The 27597-nt window shown below is 40.3% G+C and overlaps 1 protein-coding gene across 2 annotated transcripts in view; it reads left to right on the top strand.

Moving 5' to 3' along the window:
• Positions 1 to 618: 618 nt before the first annotated feature.
• Positions 619 to 27597, top strand: part of WIF1 (WNT inhibitory factor 1) — an 88892-nt gene continuing 61913 nt past the window's right edge. The window contains exons 1-2 of one of the 2 annotated variants that reach the window (XM_040233382.1): positions 619 to 1122; positions 1678 to 1817. In XM_040233382.1, the coding sequence (XP_040089316.1) occupies positions 975 to 1122; positions 1678 to 1817 (288 nt within the window). In that variant the 5' untranslated portion in view covers positions 619 to 974. The remainder of the gene's footprint in view (positions 1123 to 1677; positions 1818 to 27597) is intronic. The other variant, XM_040233383.1, reaches the window with a different exon arrangement.

The following is a 27597-nucleotide window of genomic DNA, read 5'->3' as shown; positions in this document are numbered from 1 at the left end:
CTTTTGGGAGCCCGACCCCAGCACGTTAGGTAAGCCTGTCATCCAGAGCTCAGGGTGCTGCCGGTGAGCAGGGAGAAGAGCCTCCACAGCTGTAAAAAGCATTCTCCGCAGTGCCAGACAAGTGAGGAGTAAAAGCCCCACGCCCTGGTCAGCCCCAGCTCCAGCAACCAGGACACCTCTGGACAGTGGACTCTCGGGTTTTAAATGGATGGGAATGCGCCAAGTGTTTGCAGATGTGAAGAATGACAGTGGCAGATGGGAGAGGCTACTGTTTGCAGAGTGAAGAATGACAGTGGCGGAATATGGGAGAAGTGGGACAGTGGGGAAAGTGGAGGAACGTGAGCCTTCATTTAACACCGGGGTACGAATGGGACTTATCATCATCATTATTATCATCTGGGTTCAGTCAAGCCGTAATAAGTCAGTTCACCGCATTTCCCCCCGTTCATGCCTCGTCTGGCCAGAGGCAGCGCAAGTGACGTCTCAGGGGTCCCTTGGAGCGCCCTTTTCCGCGTCTGCTCCCCAGCGGCGCACGGCGGGTGGTGGACTCTGCCTCCGAGGTTCCGCGCCGCCCCACCCCCCGCGCGTCCCCCCAGCGCCCCCCAGTGGCGACCGACTGGGCACCGTCACTCATCGCTCGCACCGCACTTGCGCCTGCCCTTCCCGCTCTAACTCTCCCGCTATATTTAACCCTCTGACCGTTGTGTCTCCTTCGGCGGGCTGGCATCTGCTTTGCCAGTCTTGCGCCTCCGCTCCCTCCTCTCCCACCTGCTCCCCCTTCCCTTGTCCCGCTCTCGCCATATCTTCTCCCTCCTCCTACTCCTCCGGCACACCCAGACTCACTCGTACCAGAGCCAAGAGGCTACACGCCCAGCCGTCTACGCGGGGAACTGCTCCGGCTGGGAGACAAGGGTCGGGTAGGTGCGGAAGGAGTTTCAGCTGCGAGAACCACGATCCAGGAGGTCCGGAGTAGCATGGCCCGGGAAAGCGCCTTCTCTGCCGGTGCGCTCTGGCTCTGGAGCATCCTCCCGTGCCTGCTGGTGTTGCGAGCGGAGGTCGGTCAGCAGCCGGAGGAAAGCCTGTACCTGTGGATCGACGCTCACCAGGCGAGAGTGCTCATAGGTAAGGTTTCGCGGGAGCTTCTGCTTCTTCCCAAATGCCTGGGTCTTCACTCCCTCCAGCTCTTCTATTAAAGGAGAGATACATGCATTTCAGTTCAGTTCATGTTTTAAAACTTAATTTCCAAGGAAGATTGTCCCCTTTTTAGTCAGCTGCGTGCTTGCTAAGCCCCTTCAGTCGTGTCGGACTCTTTGCGATCCTATGGACTACCGCTTTTCCATCTAAAGTGTTTAAGCTTTTTTCTCCATAAATCTAAGCTGTTCTGATGTTCTGATCATGCTGTTGTTGGTTTCTACAATCCAGCGTTTTTCAGTGGACCGAGCATTTGTTGGCACCAGTTTATTCCACAGTTCACTCCGTTTCACTGAAAGCATACGTCTTTGCCATCATTCTTATCCACAGGAAAATTAATTGGTACTTGAAGGCAGGTGCTTTGTGAAAAGAAATGACCCATTACTAATTCTTCGGTGTTCTTTTGGCACGCAAGTTCTGATTTGGATTCTTCTAAGTTCAGCTAGTTTGATAGCTTTATTTCTTTGTGTGTGTTTTTTAAACCAGGACTTGAAGAAGATATCTTGATTGTTTCAGAGGGGAAAATGGCCCCCTTTACACATGATTTCAGAAGAGCACAGCAGAGAATGCCAGCTATTCCTGTCAATATCCATTCTATGAATTTCACCTGGCAAGCTGCAGGGCAGGTGAGTCCTGTTAATCAGGAAGGCTGGAGAAAATCACCCTTTAATATTTCCAGCACCTGATGGCAGATAGAAATAAGGCAATATAGCATATAGTCGGCTACATTTTTCTTTTTTACAATTTTCAAGAGTGATTTCTCATCTGATCTCCAAAGCAAATAAAGAGTTAACTCCCATTTATTTAAATATGTCACATAAATTGAAGATTCCCAAAAGACAGAGCTAGGCAAAGTGCCTAAGATCACTATTTTGATGTCTCAGTGTCTTCAGACTGCTGGAAATATAATGACCTCAAATAGCAGCATTACTTTTTTCCGTGCTCATTGACATTAAAATTAAACATAATACTTAAAAGACTCTTTTCTCCACAGTATCAATATATACCAACCACCTGTGACATTGTTTACACTTTAAAACAAGTTTTAAAGTCTGTAAGTACTTTTGACATTGTGCCTTTGAGAAAATGGCATATTGAGTGTTTTTCACTAATGATAACACTACATATTTCTGGTACAAGTTCATAGACTCAAAGTGTCATAAGAGAATGTTTGCAAAATATTGGAAGCTATTGGTTTTTTAATACCTTCACATGAAAAAGAAAACTACCCTGTATTTTTATGAAGAAGCATTCCTTTTATTTCTTAGCCTATTAGCATCTTTTTTTATGCTTTGGTATTACATAAATGACCTGTAATTTGGAAAAGAAAGGGACAATAAAATGTAAGCTTAGTTCCTTTTGTTCAATTGGAGAATTTACTCCAGAGGACAAATGGTAAGTTAACAAATTCTTCCACTCATTAGTGGGTAAAATGTGTCTACTTATGAAAATCATTGTAATCAAAATCACATTTTAGGTCCTTTTATTCTAAAGCTGCTTAAATGGCTATTTTCATAAAGAATGTGATCCAGAAAACACTTTATAAAAATTAGTTACTTTGAATTGAGACACCACTTTGGTTCTCTCTCATTACCTGCTGTAATATAGGCATGGTTATTTAAGCTGCCTTTTCCACAGGTCTGTTCTCTCGTTTTTCCTTTCAACTCTAGATCCTTCAGCACTTCCATTGTCATAAAGGAATAGATGTTCTGGGTCCACCAGAGTTCCTAATAGGAGGGTCATCTATTCTAATACCCCCATTTTGCAGATAAGCTCACTGAGACTCCTACTGCTCTCTGGGGAGGGTATTCCTTTCTTCCCCCTACAGTTTCCTCTTCATAGATACTTTATGGACAGCTAATCTGGAATTATTGTGAAACCCAGTGCCAAATCAATGAATGGCCTTTTATTGTCACCTTTTATTTTTTACCTGAATCTATTGTGTTTGACCCCTTGTCAGCCGGGATCAATATTCTGTGATTTTAAAAAGGAACATTTTCTTTATTTATACTTCTATAGATTTGTAAGAACCATTAGGGACTTCCCTTGTGTCTCAGTGGTAAGAAACCTACCTGTCAACGTGGGATACAAGGGTTTGATCCCTGGGCTGGGAAGACCCCCTGGAGGAGAAAATGGTAACCCATTCAAGTATTCTTGCCTAGGAAATCCCATGAACAGAGGAACCTGGCTACAGTCTATGGGGGTCAAAAAAAGAGTGCGACACAACTTAGTGACCAAACAACAACAAAGAACCATTAGTTAGTTTGACTTGCAGCCCTCCCTAGCTGAAAGTGTTCAGTAACTTCAGGCAAAGTAGACAATATTAGTAGCTCTGGTTAGTTGAATTGATTGGTTTATCAATCTATTTATTTTTCCTATGAGTTTGTCTTCTGAAGAATGGAACTTGAAGCAAAGGCTTAAATTCCATGCTCTCTCCCCTTTGCAAACATTGGCATATTGTTGAGTACAAAATGGATTGCATATGCAACAATCTGAGGACCATTTCTTGCAGAGGATTAGAGAGGGTGGTGGAACTGGTATGCAGATGAAGCGTCGAGAGTCTTTTTCTCTCTGGTTTAGGTGTTGATTCCTCTTGTGGATTATGCTGACCAATATCAGCACCTCAGTTCAGTTTACTCCAGATAGGTTACCACAGGTAACTGTGTGAAATCTGCTATGTTTCTTTTTTGGAGGAGTGGGGGATGCTGAGAAAGGGGAAAGGATGTACATGATGCCAAACAGCAAGATGTTTTGAAATATTATTTAGATGTGACTAATGCCAATAAAGTTCTGTGATTCCAGCACCATAATTTTTGAAATGCATGGAAATCTTGAATGTGGAAAAAATATGACTTCAATACCAAAAAACACTTTAAGACTTTAGAAAGGCAACTTTGGCTAAATCCAAACCACATCAAAACTTCTACATGGAAAAATGAAGCGTTCCTTCCATTATCTAGTTGTTTCATTCAAAATATCAAACATCTAGGGATTTCATCACAAGCAAGACACATAACTTATTAATGAAAATTTAAACTTAAATATTAAATGTTTTGGTAACCCATGGAAAATTAAAAATTTTAGGATTGAAGATATAGTAGGTGTTATCTACTTCCAATAAAGTATTTGTTCACTAACCCAAGCTATTCTTGAAAGTTGAAAGTTGTAAGTTAAGTCACTCAGTCGTGTCCGACTCTTTGCGACTCTGTGGACTATTGCCCACCAGGCTCCTCCATCCATGGGATTCTCTAGGCAAGAATACTGGAGTGGGTTGCCATTTCCTTCTCCAGAGGATCTTCCTGATCCAGGGATTGAACCCAGGTCTCCTGCATTAGAGGCAGATGCTTTCTTGGGGCCATTTAAAATGACTTTGATGTTCGACTCCAAACAAATGCAAATAAACATTACAGTGAGATTCATTTCCTCACACTACGTTGGTCAAGTTTTTTAAAGTAGTTTTAGTTTGTGGAGGATTATCCTTACTGATTTGTTTCTGATGCATGTTAGCCTTTCAGTAGGGCGATTTGACTCTGATGGCAAAAGAATTGACATAGATCATTTGACTAGGATATTTTGCTCCTGGAGATTCATCCTGAGAAAATAATCATGGATATGAATAAAGTTTTTGGTGCCAGCCTGTTCGTGGTCATGTTAATAAAAGAAAAAAAAATGGGCAGAACCTAGAAGTCTCTGATAATGGCAGAAAGCATTAATAAGAATATCTAGACATCTACTCAATGCCATGGAAAGATGTTTCTGACAAATTATGCAATAGCCTATAATAGTATATTCTGTTTAGTTTCATTACAAAATATATGGACAGTTATAGGAAAACATGTCTGATAAATGTCTAATCCTCCAAGGTGTTAACATTAGTTATATCTACCTTTACTATGTTTTGGTTTTTCCAGAGTGAAGTGTTTTGATTTGTAATTTTAAAAATTATTTTACATTAAATGTGTGTAAAAAGTTATACTTCAGAATCTAAAACTGGATGATGTTCTGTATTATAAATAGTTTACTTATATTTTTATCCAGTTTCATTTTTGCACAGCAGATCACTCAACAAAATGGTAAAAGAGTTTGTTTCCATGGCTGATCTTAACCTATGGATCCCAAAGAATTTGCTTATGTATATCTGATCCTCACTGACTATTTTTTTGTGAAATCTTCAAACGTCTGTTTTGCTAAACTTTCCTGCCTGAAACCAGATTCCTTGACCTCTTCCTCTCTCTTAAAAATCCTGTCTCTACTTGATTGCCCATTTAAAATATTCATTCATTTTCTGACATGCACCTTCTCAAAGCTTTTAGATTAGAGAATTTCTACTAAAGAGGCTTAAACTTAAAAGATTTGGGGTAATTAAAGAGAGAATAGTCTTTATTACTGTATATAACTTTTAATAGTTGATATTTTTCAATGAGGCATTCTTTATTCTAATTTTTCCCTAAATTTGAGGCAAGTAGAGGCCAAGAGCAACTACTTTGGTTTTCTACACTACACACTAATTAAATATTTTATTTGGAAAATAACCCTTTCTAAACCTAAAGGCTTTCAAATAAAACTTTAATGAGAAGTTTTGTTAGACAAATCTGAATTCTAATATTGAGACACCACTGTTGATTTCCATATGAAGAAATTTGGTGTTAGGCCAAATATTTTATTTCTAGAAATCGTGTAAATAGGTCTTTGTTTATAAAGATTATATAGACTTAATCACTTTACTATATTCTATCACTTGCATAAAGATGCTAAGGTACTATGACTCTGGTCCCTAGTTAATAGGGCATCCCTTTTTCTGTTGGCTTCTTTTAGCAGTGATGATGAATTTATGCTGAGCCATCTATGCTAGTTTTCCTATCTTCTTACAACCAAATGCCTGTACTTCGTGATGTTTGGCAAGGGTTGGAATGAAATTGGTGTCTATGGAAGAGAAATCTTCTAGATGAAGATAATGGGCCAATATTAACTTTAAATCCACCACCTGGATTATTAAGCAAGCTCTGATGATCTGTACCAACAGGTCCAGATCTTAGAGTAAGCTTTTTGTCATGTATTGTTGTTGTTTAGTTGCTGAGTCGTGTCCGACACTTAAAACCCTATGGGGTATCCATGGGATTTCCCAGGCAAGAACACAGGAGTTGGTTGCCATTTCCTTCTCCAGGGGATCTTCCCCACCCAGGAATTGAACATGTGGTTCCTGCCACATCTCCTACATTGCAAGCGGGCTCTTTACCACTGAGTCACCAGGGAAGCCCGGTATAGTAGTCATGTATAGTGGTCATAATTCTTGCAATCTCTAGAAGTCACTAATATATACATATATATATATATATATATTCATTTTTCTCAGTTTTAGGATGCTTAAAAACAAAAGTTTAGAATATTGCTGTGGATACAGGAAAGGAAGAACATTTTACCTGCTGCCCTGGGGAAATGGGTGGACATGTGTATGGTGTGGAAAATTAACTTTATTGGATTAAATTGCAGGAACATACTTCTTTGTTCAATGTGTGATCACTGAAATTAGAAAATATTAGATATGCTGAAGATACAATGTATAAAGTGAAATATCTTCCAAAATGTAAGGTTAAATATAAATGTGTTCATAACTTTTACTAGCTCTCTACAATTAAAAAAACTTCTTGAATTACTGAAAACTGCCAGAAGTAATAACAATAATACAAAGCCAAATATAAGGAAAGCCTGAGACTTTTGCCTAGATTGTTGTGTCTTTGTAAATGATTCCAGTTAGCACCCAAATTTAGCCGTTTTTGTTGTTCTTAAGTGAAGCATTGTTGTTTTATTATAGAATGTTGTGTTATTTTATATGTACAGCAAGGTGGTTCAGTTATACATATATATATTATTTTTCAGATGGTTCAGTTATACATGTATATATATATATATTGCAGATTCTTTTCTATTATAGATTACAAACTATAGAATATAGTTCCCTGTGCTATACAGTAGGTCCTTGTTTTTTATTTTATATATAATAGTGTGTAATGTAATGTGCGTGCATGCATAATGTGTGTCTTTGCAATCTCATAGACTGTAGCCCTCCAGGCTCCTCTGTCCATGGGATTTTCCAGGCAAGAATACTGGAGTGGGTTGTCATTTCCTTCTCCAGGAGATTTTCCTGACATAGGGATCAAACCTGTGTCTCCTTTATTGGCAAGCAGATTCTTTGCCACTGTGCCACCCGGAAAGCCTGTATATGTGTATTTGTATCCAAATTCAGCTTTAAATGAAGAAAGTACCATTGAGGGGGGGAAAAAGTCAGAAACAGACCATTTTCCTGACAACTGACTCACATTTTCCCAAGTTTTATTTGTTTGTTTGTTTTTAAATAGGATCACTCTACTGACAGGTATAAGATCAACTGGATCATCCCCTAGAGAGCTTGTTTTGCAATATGGTGGTTGATATGATGTAACACTGGGCCCCTTAAATTGGCTGCAATTCCAAGTCTCAAATTTCCCCTTGGACTGGTTGAGTTAAGAAGACCTGTATTAAAATGGTATTTTCCTTCCTTTCTCCCCTTGACAAAAATCAAAGAAAAACAATAGAGAGTGAATTTTCATTCAACTACTTCCTCTCTCTCTTCAAAGCAACTGCCAAATGCCCTTAAACACCTCCTCCCAACTCTGAAGTTATGGTAGTACTTATTGTTATTAGTTAAATCCTTTAATGTGTACTGTCCACATTTTTTTCCTGATGGAGTTATGATTGTGTTGGTAGTTACAACCCAAGTAGAAGCATCCCTTTGCACTCTTGGAGTTTGCAGCGGTTTTATGTCACCAAATGAAGGAAATGCCTCGATTTTTGACCCATTTCATGGTTTCCAAGTGAAATGTGGAAACGTTTACGTACTGTGGGCACGATTTCTTTTTTAAAAAAGAAGGTACTCATATCAAAAGCACAACTTTAAACCTTTAGTGTTTAGATTCTGCTACACTGTGGTATTTTGCATTGTGGCGTTGTGGACATGCCACCAGGGATCAAAGAGTAATTCTGCAGAGGGCCCATTTCGTTTAGCAAGCAGGCATGTGCCAGCCATCTGTTGTATCCACTGATAGAAAACAGCAGTAAGTTTCTCAAACTTTTTCCAGGGGGAAAAAAAAAGAGAGTTTATAGCTTAGAGGAGATGAGTTGCAAGGTACCTTATAAGCTTCATCTGGTTCTAGAGCGATTTACATGGCATAAACGTAAACCCTGCTATGTCTTCCTCACACGGTGGTGTCAACATACATAAACAAACCCTTTGCTGTTATCCTCTATGTTTATTCCTGACTTTTAAATGTTTGCACCAATAGAAATCTTTTAAATTGTTGTGGTGAGGTGGAAAGAAATGATGTTCGATAAAGCATTTTGTTTTGGATTAAGCTCATTTAACTTAAATGTCCCTGATGAGTAGGATGAGTGTTGTAAGTAAAGAATTTGAGGATTAAGGAGTGTTACAGGAAGGGGGGACACCTTTCATAGCCCAAGAGTGGACTTTTGTCTAACACTCTGAAATGAATTGTCTCCAAGGAGACTACTGGGAAGGCATTCTCGGGTGGAGAGCAGTAGGGTAAGGGAACCCAGGAGGACTGCTCTGCCATGTGGCTTGCTGTCTTGGGTTTTATGGTGATGGGATTAGTTTCTGGGTTGTCTCTAGCTAGTCATTCTGACTGAGGGTTCTTTCTCATGGCCCATGCATTGCTCAGCCAAGAGGGATTCCAGCGAGGAGGGTTCTGGGAAGTTGGTAGGACATGTGGCGTCTCCTTTTGACCTTTCCCGAATTCTTCCGGTTGGTGGTGGCTTGTTAGTTCCCTGTTCCTTACCAGACCTCCTGTTGTAAGATGACTCATGCAGATAGTTACTACGGTGCCTAACCAGGGTGGATAACAGTTTCAGTCAGTGTTTCCCCTAACAAGAATATAGTGAAAATGCTCTTCATCTTTCAGCCAGCTCTCTGGAAGAGGTATTATCAGATCAGGGCTTCTTTGGCTGCAGGTTTTAGCCAGCTTTCTCCATTTGCCAGCCTGGGATGAACTTGGTTACGTTCCCCTGAACACTTCTGGATGAGGAGTTGTTCTCCCATGCAGTGTCTCTCTCTGCCTCTGGCACTCAGTCAGTCAACAGATACAGACACTCAGTTAGTCACTGGAGCACACAAAGAGGAGTAAACATGGTCCCTGCCCTCAGGGAGCTCATAGTCTAGGAAACAAATACCCATCACACCCAGGCAAATGAGGTTAGCAAGTCTAGGACTGGCTGAGAGAACAAAGAAGGCCACCCGTTTCCCTGTCTGGAGGAGGAAGGGCGCCAGGAACTGAGCAGGTGATTTCTGAATTAACTCCTGCAGGATAAGTAAGCTTTCATCAGACCAGCAAGAGAAGAAAGTGCTTTTCAAGTGAAGAGCTCAGGCTGTTCAAGGGCATGGAGGTCTTAAAGGGGAAAGCATCTTTTAGGTGATCACTGGACCTTGTATCTTATCTGAGAGGTTATGGAAATTCAGTAAAGGGAATGTCACGGTCAAGCAATGGACAAGGGTTTTGGGGGAGAAGAAGGTAGAAACAATTTAAGGAGGTTTCTCTCTTTTGTACCATGAAGAGAACGGACTCAAACACTTTGCAGCTTTGTCCCAGGGACATATTAAGTAAATCTGGTTTCTCTGTTAAGTAGACAGTAGCTTTTCTTTTTTAAAATTTGAGTATAGTTGATCTACAGTGTTGTATTAATTTCTGCTGTACAGCAAAGTGACTCAGATATACATAGATATACGCACATTCTTTTTCATTTTCTTTTCCATTATGGTTTATCACAGGATATGAAATATAGTTCCCTGTGCTATATAGTAGGGCCTCATTGTTTATCGATTCTATACGTAATAGTTTGCATTTGCTAATCCCAAACTCCTAAAACATCCCTTCCCCAAACCCTCTCCCCTCTTGGCAACCACAAGCCTGTGGTTGCATGTTTGCAACCTCTGTGTCTGCATGTTTCATAGATAAATTCATTTGTGTCGTATTTTAGATTACGTGACAATGGCTTTTCTACAACTATAATTTAGCTCTTGTTTTTCTTACTAAACTTTTGAAAGTTTGTGATGATTAGTCTCAGCTCCAGGTTAAATTTTTTAAGGTGATTAGAGTATAGAACTATTAAAGAAAATCAATTTTATATTTTAAAAAATCACTTTATGTGAGTACATAGGAAAAAAATTTGCTAATGGAATATAGAACTTTGTACTTACTGTAGAAGGATGCTTGAGTAAAGAAAATAATGTTCAAAGAGGAATTGACTTAGCATTCTCAACTCTTATATTACATTTCTAATTATCAAGAAAAACTTTCCAAGTATCAAGAAAAAGTATGATAAAGATAATAGAAATTATACTTGGCAGGTGATCTTACAGTTGAAATAATGAGAAGTGGAACAGTGTAAGTGGATGAATTCAAACTATGCCTGCTTCTTCAAGTATTCTATTTTCTTTCAAAACCTATGAGTTAAAACTCTAGGATCAAGAACAAATGTCTCTGCCTCTGAGAGATACATTTTATCTTCTTTTTAGATTTTATAGGTGAATCTGATGAAAGACACTTGGAAAATATCAGGCATTTTTGAAACCTATTCACCTGAACAAACCTCCCAGGCAGCAATGTGTTGTGGGCTTGGGACAAAGGGACATATTTGGGGAGTGAATTCTTAGCTGACAGTGAGATAAAGGACATGAACCCAGTCCCTGCTTAGCTGCTCTTGGCCAGAACTCAGATCATGCCTTGGGTACAAAACATAATTAAGAACCCAGTCCCATATGGGCGGTTCATGTTGATGTATGGCAGAAACCAACACAATATTGTAAAGCAGTTATCCTTCAATTAAAAATAAATGTTTCTAAAAAAAAAAAAAACTAAAAAAACAACCAGAATAAAACAACGTAGACAAAAAACCAAAAGAACCCAGTCCCTGCCCTTGAGAAAATTAGAAGCCAACTGGAGAGGCAGCTATATGGAGACAGATCATTTTAAGAATTCCTGGTAAGCAGTGTTGTAGAAGCCAGAGAAGGAAATGGCAACCCACTCCAGTACTCTTGCCTGGAAACTCCCATGAACAGAGGAGCATGGTAGGCTGCAGTCCAAGGGTCGGACATGACCAATCGACTTCACTTTCACTTTTCACTTTCGTGCATTGGAGAAGGAAATGGCAACCCACTCCAGTACTCTTGCCTGGAAACTCCCATGAACGGGGGAGCCTGGTGGGCTGCCGTCTATGGGGTCGCACAGAGTTGGACACGACTGAAGTGACTTAGCAGCAGCAGCAGCAGTGTTGTAGAAGTACTGAAGCATTCCCAGGTTAGAATGAACTCTGACACTGAGTCTGAATTGGATAAGCACAAACGTGGAAGAACGTGGATGATTTTCAGGGAAAGGAGACAACGTAGAGTGAGGCATAGAGACCAGGCATACATTATCTGGGGAACTAGTACTTTGGTGTGGCTGGAGTGTATGTACAAGGTAGGCAGTAGAGAGGAAGGCAGGGGCTAGGTCTCCACAACTTCATCCTTCATGTCAAGGCACCTGAAACTTACTCTATAGGTAATGTTGTGTGAATCCATGAAAAAGTATGAAACAGAGTACAATAGAATCTGCCTGCAATGCAGGAGACCTGGGTTCAATCCCTTGGGTTGGGAAGATCCCCTGGAGAAGGAAATGGCAACCCACTGCTGTATTCTTGCCTGGAGAATCTCATGTATAGAGGAGCCTGGCAGGCTACAGTCCATGGGGTCGAAAGAGTCACCCACGACTTAGTGACTAACCCACCAGAGTATGACAGAGGCAGAGTTAGAATTTAGATCATCCTGTCAGCAGAATGGGGGGTGCCTCTGAGCTGGGTGTTTCCATATAGCATTATGGAAAACCCAAACAAACTTTTTGGCCAAACCACTGTTCATTTTTAATTATTTTACTCTCCCCATAAATGTTCGTGACAGCAAGAACTTTGACCTATTTGCCATACAATTCTAGGTCCTGGAACAGCTCCTAACACACAGTGCTGCTGCTGCTAAGTCACGTCAATCGTGTCCAACTCTGTGCGACCCCGTAGACGGCAGCCCACCAGGCTCCCGTCCCTGGGATTCTCCAGGTAACAATACTGGAGTGGGTTGCCATTGCCTTCTCCGGACACACAATAGGCAATCAATAATGAACTGTTGAATGAATGAATACATTATTGTTCTCATCTGAGAGATAAAACAACCGAGAAGAGCAAAGGAAGAACAAGTGAAGAGTGACAGCTGGGGTTTAAACCTAGAGTCCTTGCACTCCAGTGCGTAATTGCTCAGTCATGTCTGACTCTCTTCAACCCCATGGACTATAAACCCACCAGGCTGCTCTCTGTCCATGGAATTCTCTGGGCAAGAATACTGGAGTGGGTTGCCATTTCCTTTTCTAGGGGATCTTCCCAACCCAGGGACCAAACCCATGTCTCTTCCATCTACTGCAAAGCAGATGAGTTCTTTACCCCTGAGCCACCTGGGAAGTCCTGTCCTTACTCTGATTCATGCTAAACAGGTGTATGAATACAGAGCAAGCTCTGGGAACACAGAGGGGGAAGCAGCTAGCTTTGGCTGGGGAAGTAGGAGAAGGCTTCACTAGAGAAGACCTAATAATCGGAGTGGGACTTCAAAAGTGTGCGTGAGGGGTTAAATCCTCTGAGATGGGAGCAAGGCACAGGAAGGAAGATATCACAGGCAGAGGCAAAAAAAGTTGTGACAATGCATTCTGGGCAAGGCTAATGGTACCTGAGACTGAGGCTAGATGAGTGGAAGGGAGAATATTGGGGGTTCTGGAAGAGAGGAGATGAAGAAATGATGCTGGACACTTGGTAAGGGTCCGATGGAGAAACACTAGAACCCACAGAAAGGTCACTTGACCAGTTCTTATATCTATACAAAAAGCTATTGGGTTACCTCTAAACGCCTTCCAAATTCTGAACTATTAGTATTCTATACCTTAATATTAAAATATCTTTAATCATTTAATATTAATGGTAATATCTTTATATAAACTGCAATGTCTCTATATTTTTTAAATCAAAGCAGAAAAATTCTTCCTCCAAAATTGTCTCATTGTCAATGTTAAAAAGATTCATCTCAGAATCTTTTCTTTTTTATTCTGTGTTAATAGTAACAGTCAATACTTAATAAATCATACTCTGGACTGGCTGCTTTTCTGAGCACTTTACAGATACTATCTCATCAGATCCTCACAACAATCCTAGGGTAGGTACTATTTTTATCTCCACTACGTAGATGAGGAAACCAGGGGATAAGAAAGTCAAATTCCTTGCCCAAGACTACACAACTAAGAACACTTATGTATACATTTATATACTTAGATCTTTGATAATTTTTGGAATATCTCCTCATGCCAAAAAATAGCAATTCAAACAATACTTATCAATGTTTACATGGCCTAGGTTCTGAGAATACAAATTTTTGATTGATCTACCTGCGTTCTAGGAATTCATCAGCTGGGGGTAAAGACTGGCATCAGAAAGGCCATTATGTCTTGGGGCAATCCAAGTGCTGGGTGCTAAAGAATTTCCACACATAGAGCGTTTTAGAAGAAAATGAGTTTATTAAAGACAAAGAGCAGAGATAAAGGGGTATTATGAGCACAGTGGGTGACCTCCTCACAGGCTAGGGAGAGTCAACAGTTTTCATGGATTAATAACCAATTTTTATAGCCTCAAGACAAAGAAAATTCCTGCTGGAAGGTTTGTGTTAGGTGATTGGTTAGAGTGCTATAAGGTGTTTACTGGAGTGGGCATCTTTGCCTAATTTGGAGTCGGGAAGCTTATTAGTGATGACCATGGGCTTTTGGCCACAGTTACAAGGGGGCTCAATTAGCTTCAGAAATGTCTTTGGTTCTGGGTTCCACTTCTGTGGCATTGGTACAAGACCTCTCACCTGTTGCCTGGGGGCAGGACTCAACATTCTGGGACTGCCCTGATGGTCCAGTGGCCAAGACGCCATGCTCCCAAGGCAGGGGGCTTGGGCTTGAGTCCTGGTCAGGGAACTAGATCCCTATGTGCCATAACTAACAGTTTTCATCCCACAACTAAAAGACCCCACATGCTGTAGCTAAGACCTGGTGCAGCCAAATAAATAAATATTAAAAAAAAAAAACCCCAAATCAAAAAGGCAGTCATAATCATTGTGGTAAGTTCTTGGGCAACCACATTTAGTTGGATGAGGTTTTTCACTGCTTGAGGGAATCTGACCAAAGCAGCAAGTTCAACCTGACTAAGCTGAAATCTAGCCCAGATTTCACTTGTCAAGTCTTCCAGCCGGACACAGAGCTGCCTCTGCCCAGAGGGGACACTTCTACCTAATTTGCACAGAGCCTTCCTATGGGCTAGCTGTTGCCCCCATTAAATGCCCTAAGGCAAGTGCTGCTACTGCTACTACTAAGTCGCTTCAGTCGTGTCCGACTCTGTGCGACCCCATAGACGGCAGCCCACCAGGCTCCCCCGTCCCTGGGATTCTCCAGGCAAGAACTAGGGGAATATAAAACCAGAGGATCTTGTCATTGATCAGGTAAATTTGCAGTTGCTTCTCTTCTGGGGTAAACAGCACAGTGGAGGTAGCATCTAAACTGGGTCACAAACTGTTCAGTAGGAAGACTGTGACCAAGGCAGGTAGGGTTAGGATGGGCATTCTAGGTCTACTGAATGACCTGTGGGAAGGCACACAGGATTAAGAATCATCGGAGTGGCTGGAGAAAGACAGTTTGTTCAGAATCGTTAGGGTTTATGGAACAGAATATCTCAAAAAGTAAGTTTGAGAAGATTATGATGACTACTGTATGCCACTGTTGGCTTGTCTTATAAAAAGTGGCAAGCCATTGAAAGTTTAAAAGTAGATGATGAGGTATCTGTATGGAGGATAACTTTGGTGGCAGGTGAAGGGTAGATGAGGTAGCTGACTGAGGACAGAAGCAAATTAGGAAGTTATTTAAGATGCCACAAGAGGTGGCAAGGATGTGAACCAAAGCAGCTAATCGGGAGAAGGAGGGAGGAAATAGGAAGATACCACTGATAGGTCTCTTTCAGTATAATTGGATAACTTATGGAATGTGGGTATTCTGGAAATGGGGAAATAGAGGGTGACTGACATGGTTGGGAAGATAGTTAGGTCTTAACTGGTAAACTAATTACAGAACAGTTTGAGGTACAACGATAGTAGGGTTCATTTGGAAATTGCTGAAGATGAAATTTCTGCTGAACATCTCAGATGGCAAAGTCTGGTATGCATTCGAAAACTAGAGTCTAGAACTAAGACATGAGGTATAGAATAGAAATACTGATTTTGGACACTGGATCCTTCTTGTCTTCCTCTCTTTCTTCCTTCTTGTGACCTCAACTCAATATGACAAAGCATGTGTTGAATGCTAAAAAATGAAATGTAAATTGTATATGATGCTTGCTTTCAAGGAGACTACAATTTAGTACAGAAGCAGATATGAACCAAAATAGCAATAATACAGTAACAACCATGTTTTCAATGGAGAATGAACAAGATGCTATGAAAGTACTGAAGAGGGCACATTACCTCTGTTGGGAGAGGAGTAAATTATCAGCATAGGGGCCCTGTGTTCTTCAAGGCCTAGCCTATGACCTGTGAGGTTAAGATACGTGCATTTGGAACAGCTTCTCTGCTTGACTTCATGACTTTTATGTACTTGAGATAATTTGGCCTAATGTAGTCTGCCTTCCACTTGCTATATATATTATATATGTATATATTTGGAAATGAATATAACAAATGTCACTGTACTACTAGGGGATAGAGTAAGTCAGCTCTCCCAAAGGAAACTATCTGTGGGAGCTGCAGATGACTTGTTATGATGCCTCGTTTCCAAGGGCTGTTTCAGTACTGGTCATGGATGTAGCACTGGGAGAATGCACAAGTCAAGTAGGACATCTAATTAAGGCAATAACCAGGTGGATCTCCAACAGACTTATAAAAGTATTCTAGTATTTATTTGGCATTTGAGTACTTAGTGAAGCCATTCCTATCATTTGTAAGTTCAATCAGTGTTCTTATTTCCAGTTGGATCTGATTAGGATATTTCAGGTTGTATTATATTGCACTTATAGCAGTAGCCAGCAGATGGCAATGTAAAGGTTACTTCTTTGTGGAGTTTTCCACCCCAGCATTTTTAAAGGCTGTAGGGGTGCTCTCTATCTCACAGAGACCTGTTTGAGGGTATTGTGATCTTTATGTAACTCATCTCCTTAGATCATTCATATATTCCGCAAGTTAGAAAACAACTTTCCCAAATTCAGTGTCCCTGTAAAACATTAAAACTCATCAGATGTTTGAGAACTCATCCTAAATAACTAAAAATGTGAATGATTTCATGATATACTGATTACCCATTTCTTCCTTTTAAACAACTGCTCAGTTTCAGACAGGAGTCAAGCCTTGAGTTATCTCTCCATGTTCATCCAGTTTTTTTTTCCTTTGGTTTCTATTTAAAGGTCACAGACTAGCAGAGTTGAAAGAGATCTCAGAGCTCATCTACCCCATGAATCCCAACCTTTCTTTGAAGCATCCATGATCATGGTCACACAGCCTCTAGCTGAACATGCTCAGTGGCAGTGAACTTATTATGGCAGATTTTATTTAGTGATTTTGATCATGTTAATCATGGAAAGTTGCTCTTCGTAATGGTCCAAAACGTGTCTTCCTGTTGTAATGTTAATATTCCAAGACTCCACCAGTCTGTGCACTCACATTTGGTGGGTCCTACTTTGCATTTGTACCCTTAAATTTACTGACTTGTCCCCTCCATTGCTGATGTAGGGCCTCGGGTTCATTTACTCCTACTTCTTCTCTAGCAAAGACCAACTATTTCTGTGAGTTCATAGAAAGGCTGTACCCATACCATCCTGGAGGGGACTGTCTTGACCTCTGCTGCTGTAGTGAGGTGCTAAGAGAATCCGCCTCCTCAGGTCCAGGTTCAGCCTCTCCATGCTTGCTAAGCTCTACAAACTCAAGAGGCCAAGCTGGGCTATATTCTTCACAAGCCTTACAGCCTCAGAGCAGCTCGGTGTTCTGTGCAAAAATAAGTCTGCCCCTGTCCAAAGTTTAGCACTGAAGTCTGTCACTTGATACCTAACCCCAACTGAAGACATCAATATTTAGTTCCTGCAACCCATGTCATTTAGAGTCTTGCTTTACAAGGCAAATAACAAATCATCTAAGTCAAGACCTATTTCAAATGCCAAATAGAACTTTACTCCAGACTGGCTGACCATCTTTGGTTCCCAAAGTTTGATTATTAAACTAATCTGATTTCTTGGATACCCACAGGCTTGAGTTTGGAGAATTATCATTGCATGTCCTATGGTGTCTAGAGTTTGAGGAAACATTTGCTTGTTAACAGAAGGAGAGTGTATAAATTAGTACAGCTCTCAGGTTAGTGATAAAGAACCTGCCTGCCAATGCAGGAGACATAAGAGATGTGGGATCAGTCCCTGGGTCAGGAAGATCCCCCAGAGAAGGAAATGGCAACCCACTGCAATATTCTTGCCTGGAAAATCCTATGGTAGGCTACAGACTGTAGGGTCACAAACAGTCGGACACAACTGAAGCGACTTAGCACACACATGCTCCTAAATGGAGGTAAGAGATTGCTCTATCATCCCATTAATAGCAGTGATGCCTTTCTTTATTGCACTTAATAGTTTAAAACACATTTTCATTTATATGATCTCATTAGGTTCATTCAGTCCTTCCAATAACTGAAAAAAATCATGCATAAATGTAACTGCAGATAACTAAATATGAGGGATAACTATAATTTACAGGGAGTGGCCTTATCCAAAAGTAAAATAATTCAAGCCTAATTTTGAATAGCTATGCATTTTTCTATAATGCACAGATCTGTGTGTTTGTGATTTTGTAGAAAGGCTTTACGATCTGTGGAGTAGAATACTGTTTAAATTATAAGGAAATATTTTCCATGGAAAATATAAGTGTGTTATCATTCCATTCCATAGTAAGCATAGAAATAATCACCTTTCATCTGTTTTCCTTTTTAAGATATTAATTTATTTGGCTGTGCTGGGCCTTAGTTGTGGCCTGCAGGATCTTTAGTGGCAGATGTGGGATCTAGTTTCATCACCAAGAATCGAACCTGGGCCTCCTGCATTGGGAGCATGGAGTCTCCACCACTGGACAACCAGGGAATTCCCCCAGATCTGTTTTCTGTTGGTATTCCCGATATTTTTTGCTTTCAATTCCTTAAGAAATTCTGCCTACCCAAGACTTTTCTAGGATGGTGTTTGTATGATTCTGGAAAGTTGTTTCATAATATAAAACACTACAGTTTAAGAAAGGTAATTGAATCTGCCCTTTTGAGTGGAGCATAGAGCCAGGACTAGGGCGAGACAGACAAGGCTTCCAAGGTGCTTGTTGAACCTGGGAGTGAGCTCCTCTGTAAATCCGTGATCTGGGTGCCTTGCTTACCTCTCCCTAGGCCAGGTCCTCAACATACTGAAGAATATGATGTATACTGGTTAATTTTATATGTCAGCTTGACCAGGCCACAGAGCACCCAAACATTTGATCAAACATTATTTTTGCTTTATCTGTGAAGTCGTTTGGATGAGATTGACATTTGAATTGGTAGACTAAGGGCTAATGTGAGTGGCCTCATCCAATCAGTTGAAGATCTTAATAGAACAAAAAGGTGACCCTCTTAGGAGTGAGAGGGGAGAACTCCTCCTACCTGCTGCCTTCGTACAGAAAGAATGGCTCTTCTTGGGTCTTGAGCCTGCCTTCTTTCAGACTGGAATGTATACCACTGATGCTCCTCATTCTCAGGCCTTTGGATTCTGATTGGAATAGCACCACTATCTCTCCTAGTCTCCAGCTTGCTAACTGTCAGCCTCCATGATTATATGAACCAATTCCTTATAGCAAGTCAATCTATTTATCCTCTTGGTTTCTTTTCTCTGGAGAACTCTAACACATCTAGTTTTCCATGTCAGCTGCCTAACAGTGGGAGAAGTTACCATCAAAAAGAGACAAATGAAAACCTTGGCCAAATCCTGATCGACTTAAACTCTTGGGGCCTTGGTTTCTTCAAGTACTAAAAGAAAAGAATTAATTTACTTTGTACCGTGGCAGCAAAATGCAGTTGCATAATGTGTACAAAGTACTTGACACGTAGTAGACACTGAAAAAGTAAGGCCTTTTCTTCCCTTTGTATTAATGAGCTGTTAGTGCTAAATGGGAGCGATGAAGCCAAAGGAAGGTAGTCAGCCAGATCCCAGGCAGGGAGCGTGCTGGCAGGGTGCCCAGATTCCACCCCAAGCCATGGCAGTTCACTCTCTCAACTCAGAGTGTCACACTGAGCCGGCCTCTGGAGACCTGGCTTCCAGCCTGGCCCCCACACCATTTATCTGGTTCCTCAGACAAGTATTTCATTTTCTTTCTCATCTGTAAAATAAGAGTTCCTTTCAGTTCTAAAATGTATGTGATTTATTATTCATCATTACCATTTCCTCATTGTTCTTAGCTTTATGTCTGAATTCAAATCACAGGAAGAAAAAACAGTTTGGACTGTTCAGTTAATTGTAACAACAACAACAAAAATAAATTTTAAGCAGAATTAACTTTTCAAAATCCTGTTTGCCTTCAGAATGCGGATCAAATCTCCTGAAATCTATTTTAGACAACTTTTCTCTGGTTTTCTTATTAGCTTGTTTTTAGCCCATTCAGTTTGACTAATAAACTGACTTTGAGAGCTAAACTCAGAGGCAGGTAAGACAGGGCAGCTATAGTATTACTATTGATTATCCTTTAAGAGCTTCTCCAAATCATAACATTTATTCCTGGCTTGGCTCTTTGCAAAGAGTAGAGAATCAACTCAGATCTTGTCTCACTGTTACAAATTGAGATTTTTTTTTTTCATTGCAAACTGTCTTTATAGTAGTTATAATTTCAAAACCCAATACTCAGGAACATAAACTAGACTTCATTAAAGTTTGTAGTACTTCATTTCCTGGGTGTAACTATTTCTTTTTATGAATGCTTATAGTTTTATTTTAACTTCGTTACTTTTTTTCCGTCATAAACTAGTACGCTCTAAATTTTTTTGGAAAATATAGAAAAAGAGAAAGAAGAATAGAGAAGTCATGTATGGTTAACTTATGTTAAGAAATGTTAATATTGTGCTGTTTTTTATAGAACAAACTTATGGATACTAAGTGGGGAAGGAGTGGGATGAACAGGGAGATTGGGACTGACATATATACACCACTATGTATAAAATCGATAACTAATGAGAACCTATGGTATAGCACAGGGAACTCTGCTCAATGCTCTCTGGTGACCTAAGTGGGAAGTAAATCCAAAAAAGAGGGAATATATGTATACGTACAGCTGATTCACTTTGCTGTACAGCAGAAACTAAGACACCATTGTAAAGCAACTATACTCCAATAAAAACTAATAAAAAGTATTTTGTTTTTTTTTTTCATTTAGTTGTTTGCACTGAAGTAACAATTTATGTCCTTTTTTGTTTGTTGTTGGGCTTCCCTAGTGGCTCAGCTGGTAAAGAATCCACCCACAATGTGGGAGACCTGGGTTCGATCCCTGGGTTGGGAAGAGCCCATGGAGAAGGGAAAGGCTACCCACTCCAGTATTCTGGCCTGGAGAATTCCACGGACTGCATAGTCCATGGAGTCAGAAAGAGTCAGACATGACTGAACGACTTTCACTTGTTTGTTGTTTGCTTAAGGACAAGTGGGAGCAGTTTCGCAAGTTATTATGTTCTCTGGTTTATTTAAATATTCTCCTATTTTGATTATGTCTCTAGATAGTTTTTCACTATATAAATTACTCTGTGAAGGGCATCTTGATGCATAAAAGAAAGTTTTTCCATATTAGGATTAATAGTATGAATAAAATTGTCCCTTGGGACTGAGTTCCACAAGTGGAATTCTGTGTCAAAGCAACTGGGATATCCTTGGACAGGCTCTTGGTACATACACTATGGCTGTGGAAGGAAGATAGCACTTGTCAGAGCTACACATTTCAAACACAATTAGGCAAGGGTGTCCTTTTCAGTATCCTTTTGTGGCTTATTTCTAAACCTCCAAATGAAGTTTTCTAAATGGTACTGATGGAGGTTGATTTTAGCATGCATTTTGCTAAGTTCTAACCAATTCACCTCAGTGGGAATTTCCTACTGTAGAGGGCAGTTGGGGAGTAGTAAGCAACTTTCCTTTCCACACAGGGATGTGAAGCCCTCCAAGGTAAACACTGTTGCATAGGGGTGGTTATTAACTGTGGAAATAACTCTTCAGATAGATATTAATTAAAATTATACTTCTAATCTAAAAATAATGCAAAAGAATGCTCAAACTACCACACAGTTGCACTCATCTCACACGCTAGTAAAGTAACGCTCAAAATTCTCCAAGCCGGGCTTCAGTAATACGTGAACTGTGAACTTCCAGATGTTTAAGCTAGTTTCAGAAATGGCAGAGGAACCAGAGATCAAATTGCCAACATCCGCTGGATCATCAAAAAGGCAAGAAATTTCCAGAAAAACGTCTGTTTCTGCTTTATTGACTATGCCAAAGCCTTTGACTGTGTGGATCACAATAAACTGTGGAAAATTCTGAAAGAGATGGGAATACCAGACCACCTGACCTGCCTCTTGAGAAATCTGTATGCAGGTCAGGAAGCAACAGTTAGAACTGGACATGGAACAACAGACTGGTTCCAAATAGGAAAAGGAGTACGTCAAGGCTGTATATTGTCACCCTGCTTATTTAAGTTATATGCAGAGTACATCATGAGAAACGCTGGGCTGGAGGAAGCACAAGCTGGAATCAAGATTGCCGGGAGAAATATCAATAACCTCAGATATGCAGATGACATCATGCTTATGGCAGAAAGTGAAGAGGAACTAAAAAGCCTCTTGATGAAAGTGAAAGTGGAGAGTGAAAAAGTTGGCTTAAAGCTCAACATTCAGAAAACTAAGATCACGGCATCTGGTCCCATCACTTCATGGGAAATAGATGGGGAAACAGTGGAAACAGTGTCAGACTTAATTTTTCTGGGCTCCAAAATCACTGCAGATGGTGATTGCAGCCATGAAATTAAAAGACTCTTACTCCTTGGAAGAAAAGTTATGACCAACCTAGATAGCATATTCAAAAGCAGAGACATTACTTTGCCGACTAAGGTCCATCTAGTCAAGGCTATGGTTTTTCCAGTGGTCATGTATGGATGTGAGAGTTGGACTGTGAAGAAAGCTGAGCGCCGAAGAATTGATGCTTTTGAACTGTGGTGTTGGAGAAGACTCTTGAGAGTCTCTTGGGCTGCAAGGAAATCCAACCAGCCCATTCTAAAGGAGATCAGCCCTGGGTGTTCTTTGGAAAGACTGATGCTAAAGCTGAAACTCCAGTACTTTGGCCACCTCATACGAAGAGTTGACTCATTGGAAAAGACTCTGATGCTGGGAGGGATTGAGGGCAGGAGGAGAAGGGGATGACAGAGGATGAGATGGCTGGATGGCATCACTGACTCAATGGACGTGAGTCTGAGTGAACTCCGGGAGTTGGTGATGGACAGGGAGGCCTGGCGTGCTGCAATTCATGGCGTCGCAAAGAGTCGGACACGACTGAGCAACTGAACTGAAGTGAGCATAAGCATTCTCAGCCATCCCATTGGCTTCCTCGTTCTAAGTTATCTATTTACTTGCTTATCAAAATGTATCTCTGCACTTTGAAGAACTCAGACATTGATAAAGACAAAAATGTGCAAACAAGGATGTCTGAGTGTCAAATATCCATGTTTCCATATGCTCTGCAAGGATGACTAATGAATCGTGAGTCTCCAATCACTAAGAGCACAGAGCTAATATGCCATGGCTTTAACATTGAGAACTATTTTTTAAAAACATATATATATATATCATATTTTAAAACTTTCTATTATATATTGGAGCATAGCCGATTAACAATGTTGTGATAGTTTCAGGTGGACAGCAAAGGGAATCAGCCATACATATACGTGTATCCATTCTCCCCCAAATTCCCCTCCCATCCAGGCTGCCTATAACACTGAGCAACATTCTCTGTGCTACACAGTAGGACCTTGTTGGTTTATATTTTAAATATAGCAGTGTGTACATGTTGATCACAATCTCCGTAACTATCCCTTCCCCCTCATCCTTCCCCTGGTAACTGTAAGTTCAAGAACTAACTCTTCACTGAGCCCACTTCTCCATCTAGTTATCTATGCAGGATGAACTACATTCTTCCCAAGTGTTCAGACTCTAGGTTAAACCCTGGAAGAATTTGTCAAGGGCTGCCTCCACCTAGAATGATAAACTCTTAAAAGAGAAGGAATCTTAAAGATTCCTCAGATGCCTTATTTTTCTGATGAGAAAATTCAAGACCAGGGATGATGACTGACTTTCTGAGGATCACAGAGAAAGCTAGCCACAGAGCACACATCAGCTGACAGACAGAGCAGAGCTTTCCACTTTGCTTTAGTCTGAATCTTTAACCTGTGAAAAGGCGTAGTAGCATCACCACATCACAATTCAGTGGTCCCATAAAATGTGGAAGGAAAGAATGGCCTACAATTTTTCTTCTGGGATGGAGTCAAGGAAATCTGTTGATCTGTTCTTGTGTTATCCAGTCCAATAAACACACACACATACACACACACACTTTAAAGTTCAATTTGGGGGCAGCAGTTGGATGGAATCCTTACAGACCCTGCTCAGCTCTGGCCATGGTAGGTTTCATCCAGCACAGTGCCTAGGACTCGGTGGATATTTAACGATGGCAGTCCCCTAAATCCCAGGCTAATATCAGTGTGGGTTTCCCCCCTTTCATTTCAACGTTAGCGTCATGGAAATGGTTAGGGAGGCAGTGTGATATCATGGAAAATATGCTGGTCCAGTTCCACCAGTGCTGACCTTGGAAATATAACCTAACCTCTATGACCTTCAATTTCCCAACATGATCTCCTAGAATTCTTCCAGCTCAAAGCTACCATGTTCTACCATTTTACCTTAGAGGGGGTTTATGAAGACTGACCTGTTTACAGAGCTCTCTCAGATCCTGATTTGTGGAGATTCCAACAGCATCAAACGAAACTATAGATATAGATTTTTCAATGAGAGCTGAAAAGTTTTTAATAGTCAGATAATATATATCTTTAAACATAGCACTGTTTTTACTTGACTTTGAAAAGCAAAAGATAGGCTTTGTCTTTTGTCCACTGCCTAAGAAGGAAGAAAGTCATTATGTCAGCACAACATGTAGTGACCCTTATGTTCTATTGTCCTTCTCTCATTTCATTTTAGAATGTTGGCTTTTCTTAGGGCTAAATTCCTTCCCCTAGAATCCACCAATCTTAGACTTACAGCCTCTCTCCCTTTCCTTCCTTCTTCCATTTAATAAACATGATTTTCCCCCATGGTACTAGAACTTCTGTTACTTTCATTTCCTCTAATAGTATGAAAAGTGATATGGCACAACCAAAGAAAATTGAGGGAAAACATTCGAGACAGAAATATAAGGGATAATGCCAAGATGACTCTTAAAGAAAAGCTGATGGAAAGAGTTCTGTGGGAGTGAGATGACTTAGAAATAAATGTATGGGAGGTTTTTTTTTTTTTTTTCCAGAATAAAGCAGTATGGGGGTGGGGGGGCGCTCAGGAAGAGTAGCATGAACAAATTACAAAGTTTGGGAGTGAAAAAAGTCAAAACAAGAAGGAGTCAGTGCACCAGTCCAGACAGGGTTGGGGAGGAAATGTTGACAGAGAGGCTGCTTGTGAACAGACACTTTCAAGGTCAACCATTGGTTAGCAGAGCTGGAAGGGAGCTCAGCCTCTCACAGGAAGCATTGCAGGGTGGATCTTCAAGTGCCTTCTGTAAGAATTCCCCCATCATTTTGGCTATCCAGACTTTCATCATGTTGATGGCCCATACTTCCTATCCATCCAGAATCTCACTTGCTACAATGAAATCTCACTTCTTTTTGTTGTACCCTTAAGGACTTGAGAACAGCCCTTTAGCAAAAAGTCACTGACATCAGAGACTAGTTTCCCATACTGATATGTAAAAAAGAAAGAAAGAAAAAAACCCACTAAGAATTAAAGACAAAAAACAAAATTAGAAAAGTAATACTTAATTTTCAAAAGCAGCTTTCATAAGCCATTTAAAATAGCTTTAGTAAGCTTTTTGTATGTTTCTCTTAAATTTTGGATTCATATCATTTAAATAAATAGTAGTATTATATTTAATGCATGGCACGAAAGGATTTTTGCACACAATAGGTTTCATAATCAAGTTGACTTTTTGCATAGCATGAAATTACTTGCTCAAATTCAGGTTGTGATAAGCTATGATTTTCTAGATTGATTTGCCTAGTTTCGGTTGCCCCATTATGCTTTAGTGGTTGGCATATTTTATTCTAGTTTTAATAGTGTTTTATTTAATTAAACCAATTAAAATAGGTTAAGATGTGGACACTCTGACCTGCAGTGTATTAAAATCTACTTGACTTAAGAAAGTCTACAGCTGTTGTGAGCAACTTCACATTTTGTTTCTAAAAGTCACTAATGAGAATAAGTGTTGGTTTTCCAAGATCAGTTTGAATGAAACACCAGTGTGCAGACTAGCCTTCTATAGGTTTAAGCTTTGGCCATACCTCTTAGTTTGATTGTATCACCATTCCATAGCATCGTAGAAAAGCTAGATGTCCCAGTTGTGGGAAGGAATCCATAGTGATTTTGAAGTAAAAGTAGACTTTCTCTATTGTTTCCTGTGCTCTCTCTTAAGGAAAACCATCAGTTAAGTCAGGCACTGTTTGTGTCTTGTGACTCTACGTTGATGTCTAGCTTATCCCTTTAGCTATTAAAAGAGAGATATTGATGCTGATCTGTTTGTAATTTCCAGAGCCATCCTTTTTTTTCGCCTCCTGAAAGGGTCTTAGCTACAGCATGTGGGATCTTTTAGTTGGGGGATGAAAACTGTTAGTTGTGGCACATGGGATCTAGTTCCCTGCCAGGGCTCAAGCCTAAGCCCCCTGCCTTGGGAGCATGGAGTCTTGGCCACTGGACCATCAGGGCAGTCCCATAGTGTTGAGTCCTGCTCCCAGGCAACAGGTGAGAGGTCTTGTACCAATGCCACAGAAGTGGAGCCCAGAACCAAGGACATTTTTGAAGTTAATTGAGCCCCTCCTGAATACAGGAGCCCCATTTTTCAGTATTTTTTAATTTCCACACATTCACACAAATCATGATTCAGATCATATAAGCTCTGCTGATTTGCATACATACAGTTCTCCTCTTGGTCTGTTTCTTTTCCTCTTTATGTAACCTGTTATACTCTGTCACAACTGGGGACTGATCTCAGCAAGGCAACAATGAGAGGGGGCGTGAAGTGAGATCTTAATTCCCTACCCAGGAATTGAACCTGGGCCAAAATCAGCTCACTGATATTTTCTTAAAAAAAAAAAAAAATCAAAGTGAAGATGTTAAAAGCCTGATCCTTCTTCCACTTGATGTTATGCCCTGCTTTGATCATCCCTCTTTGTGTGTGTGTGCAAGCACAAGATATTTGAATTTACTTTTATAAAATGACATTAAACCATTTAAAAGAGATTGCTAAACAATTATGGTCCCAGCCTTTAGGAATTATAATCAAATAGAAGAGATATGAAGCCAGATATCATATTTCTTTGTAGATGGGTACAGTGAATGCATTGTGAGTTAGTAATTCAAATTTTAATTTGAACTCTAGTAACATTTGCAAGTGGAGACATTCTATACAATAGCAGTATAATTACAAAGATTTAGCAGTGCTATTTTGAACTAAGGTATCTAAAGGCATATATACATTTGCTAGGAAATAGATTTGGCAACTTTAAAATATATTGCAAAGGGCAAAAAATCGTGGTTACAGGTAATGAAACTGAATAGGTGACACTGGGCCTGGGTAGTAATAGTTTTGAGGGAGGGGCCAACATGCAAAAATAACTCCTCTGACGTGTCCTCTCTTTACTATTGCTTTTGGCTTTATATTCTCATTTCTCTTTAAAGATCTGATGTTTAGTCCAAAGAGGTAGGACTGATCTTTGGATATCTTTTGTAAGTGTTCCTTCAATTTAGACTTCCTTGTCCCCTTACATAGATCAGGAAACTCTGAATTTGTTTTGTTTGTATTTAACTCCCATGGCTCTGGATACTTTCCTTTCCAAATCCAAAGGTACTTTCCTTTCCAAATCTTTCATTTGCTACTGCCCTTTAATCCAAAGTGAAGCTAGTGAAGCTACACTGAATACCCACATTTTAAAATTTAGTAGTA

This window comes from Oryx dammah, unplaced genomic scaffold (genome assembly GCF_014754425.2).
Source record: "Oryx dammah isolate SB20612 unplaced genomic scaffold, SCBI_Odam_1.1 HiC_scaffold_29, whole genome shotgun sequence".
NCBI lineage: Eukaryota > Metazoa > Chordata > Mammalia > Artiodactyla > Bovidae > Oryx > Oryx dammah.
Note: the sequence above shows the minus strand (reverse complement) of the source record. Positions and strands in the feature narration are given on the sequence as shown.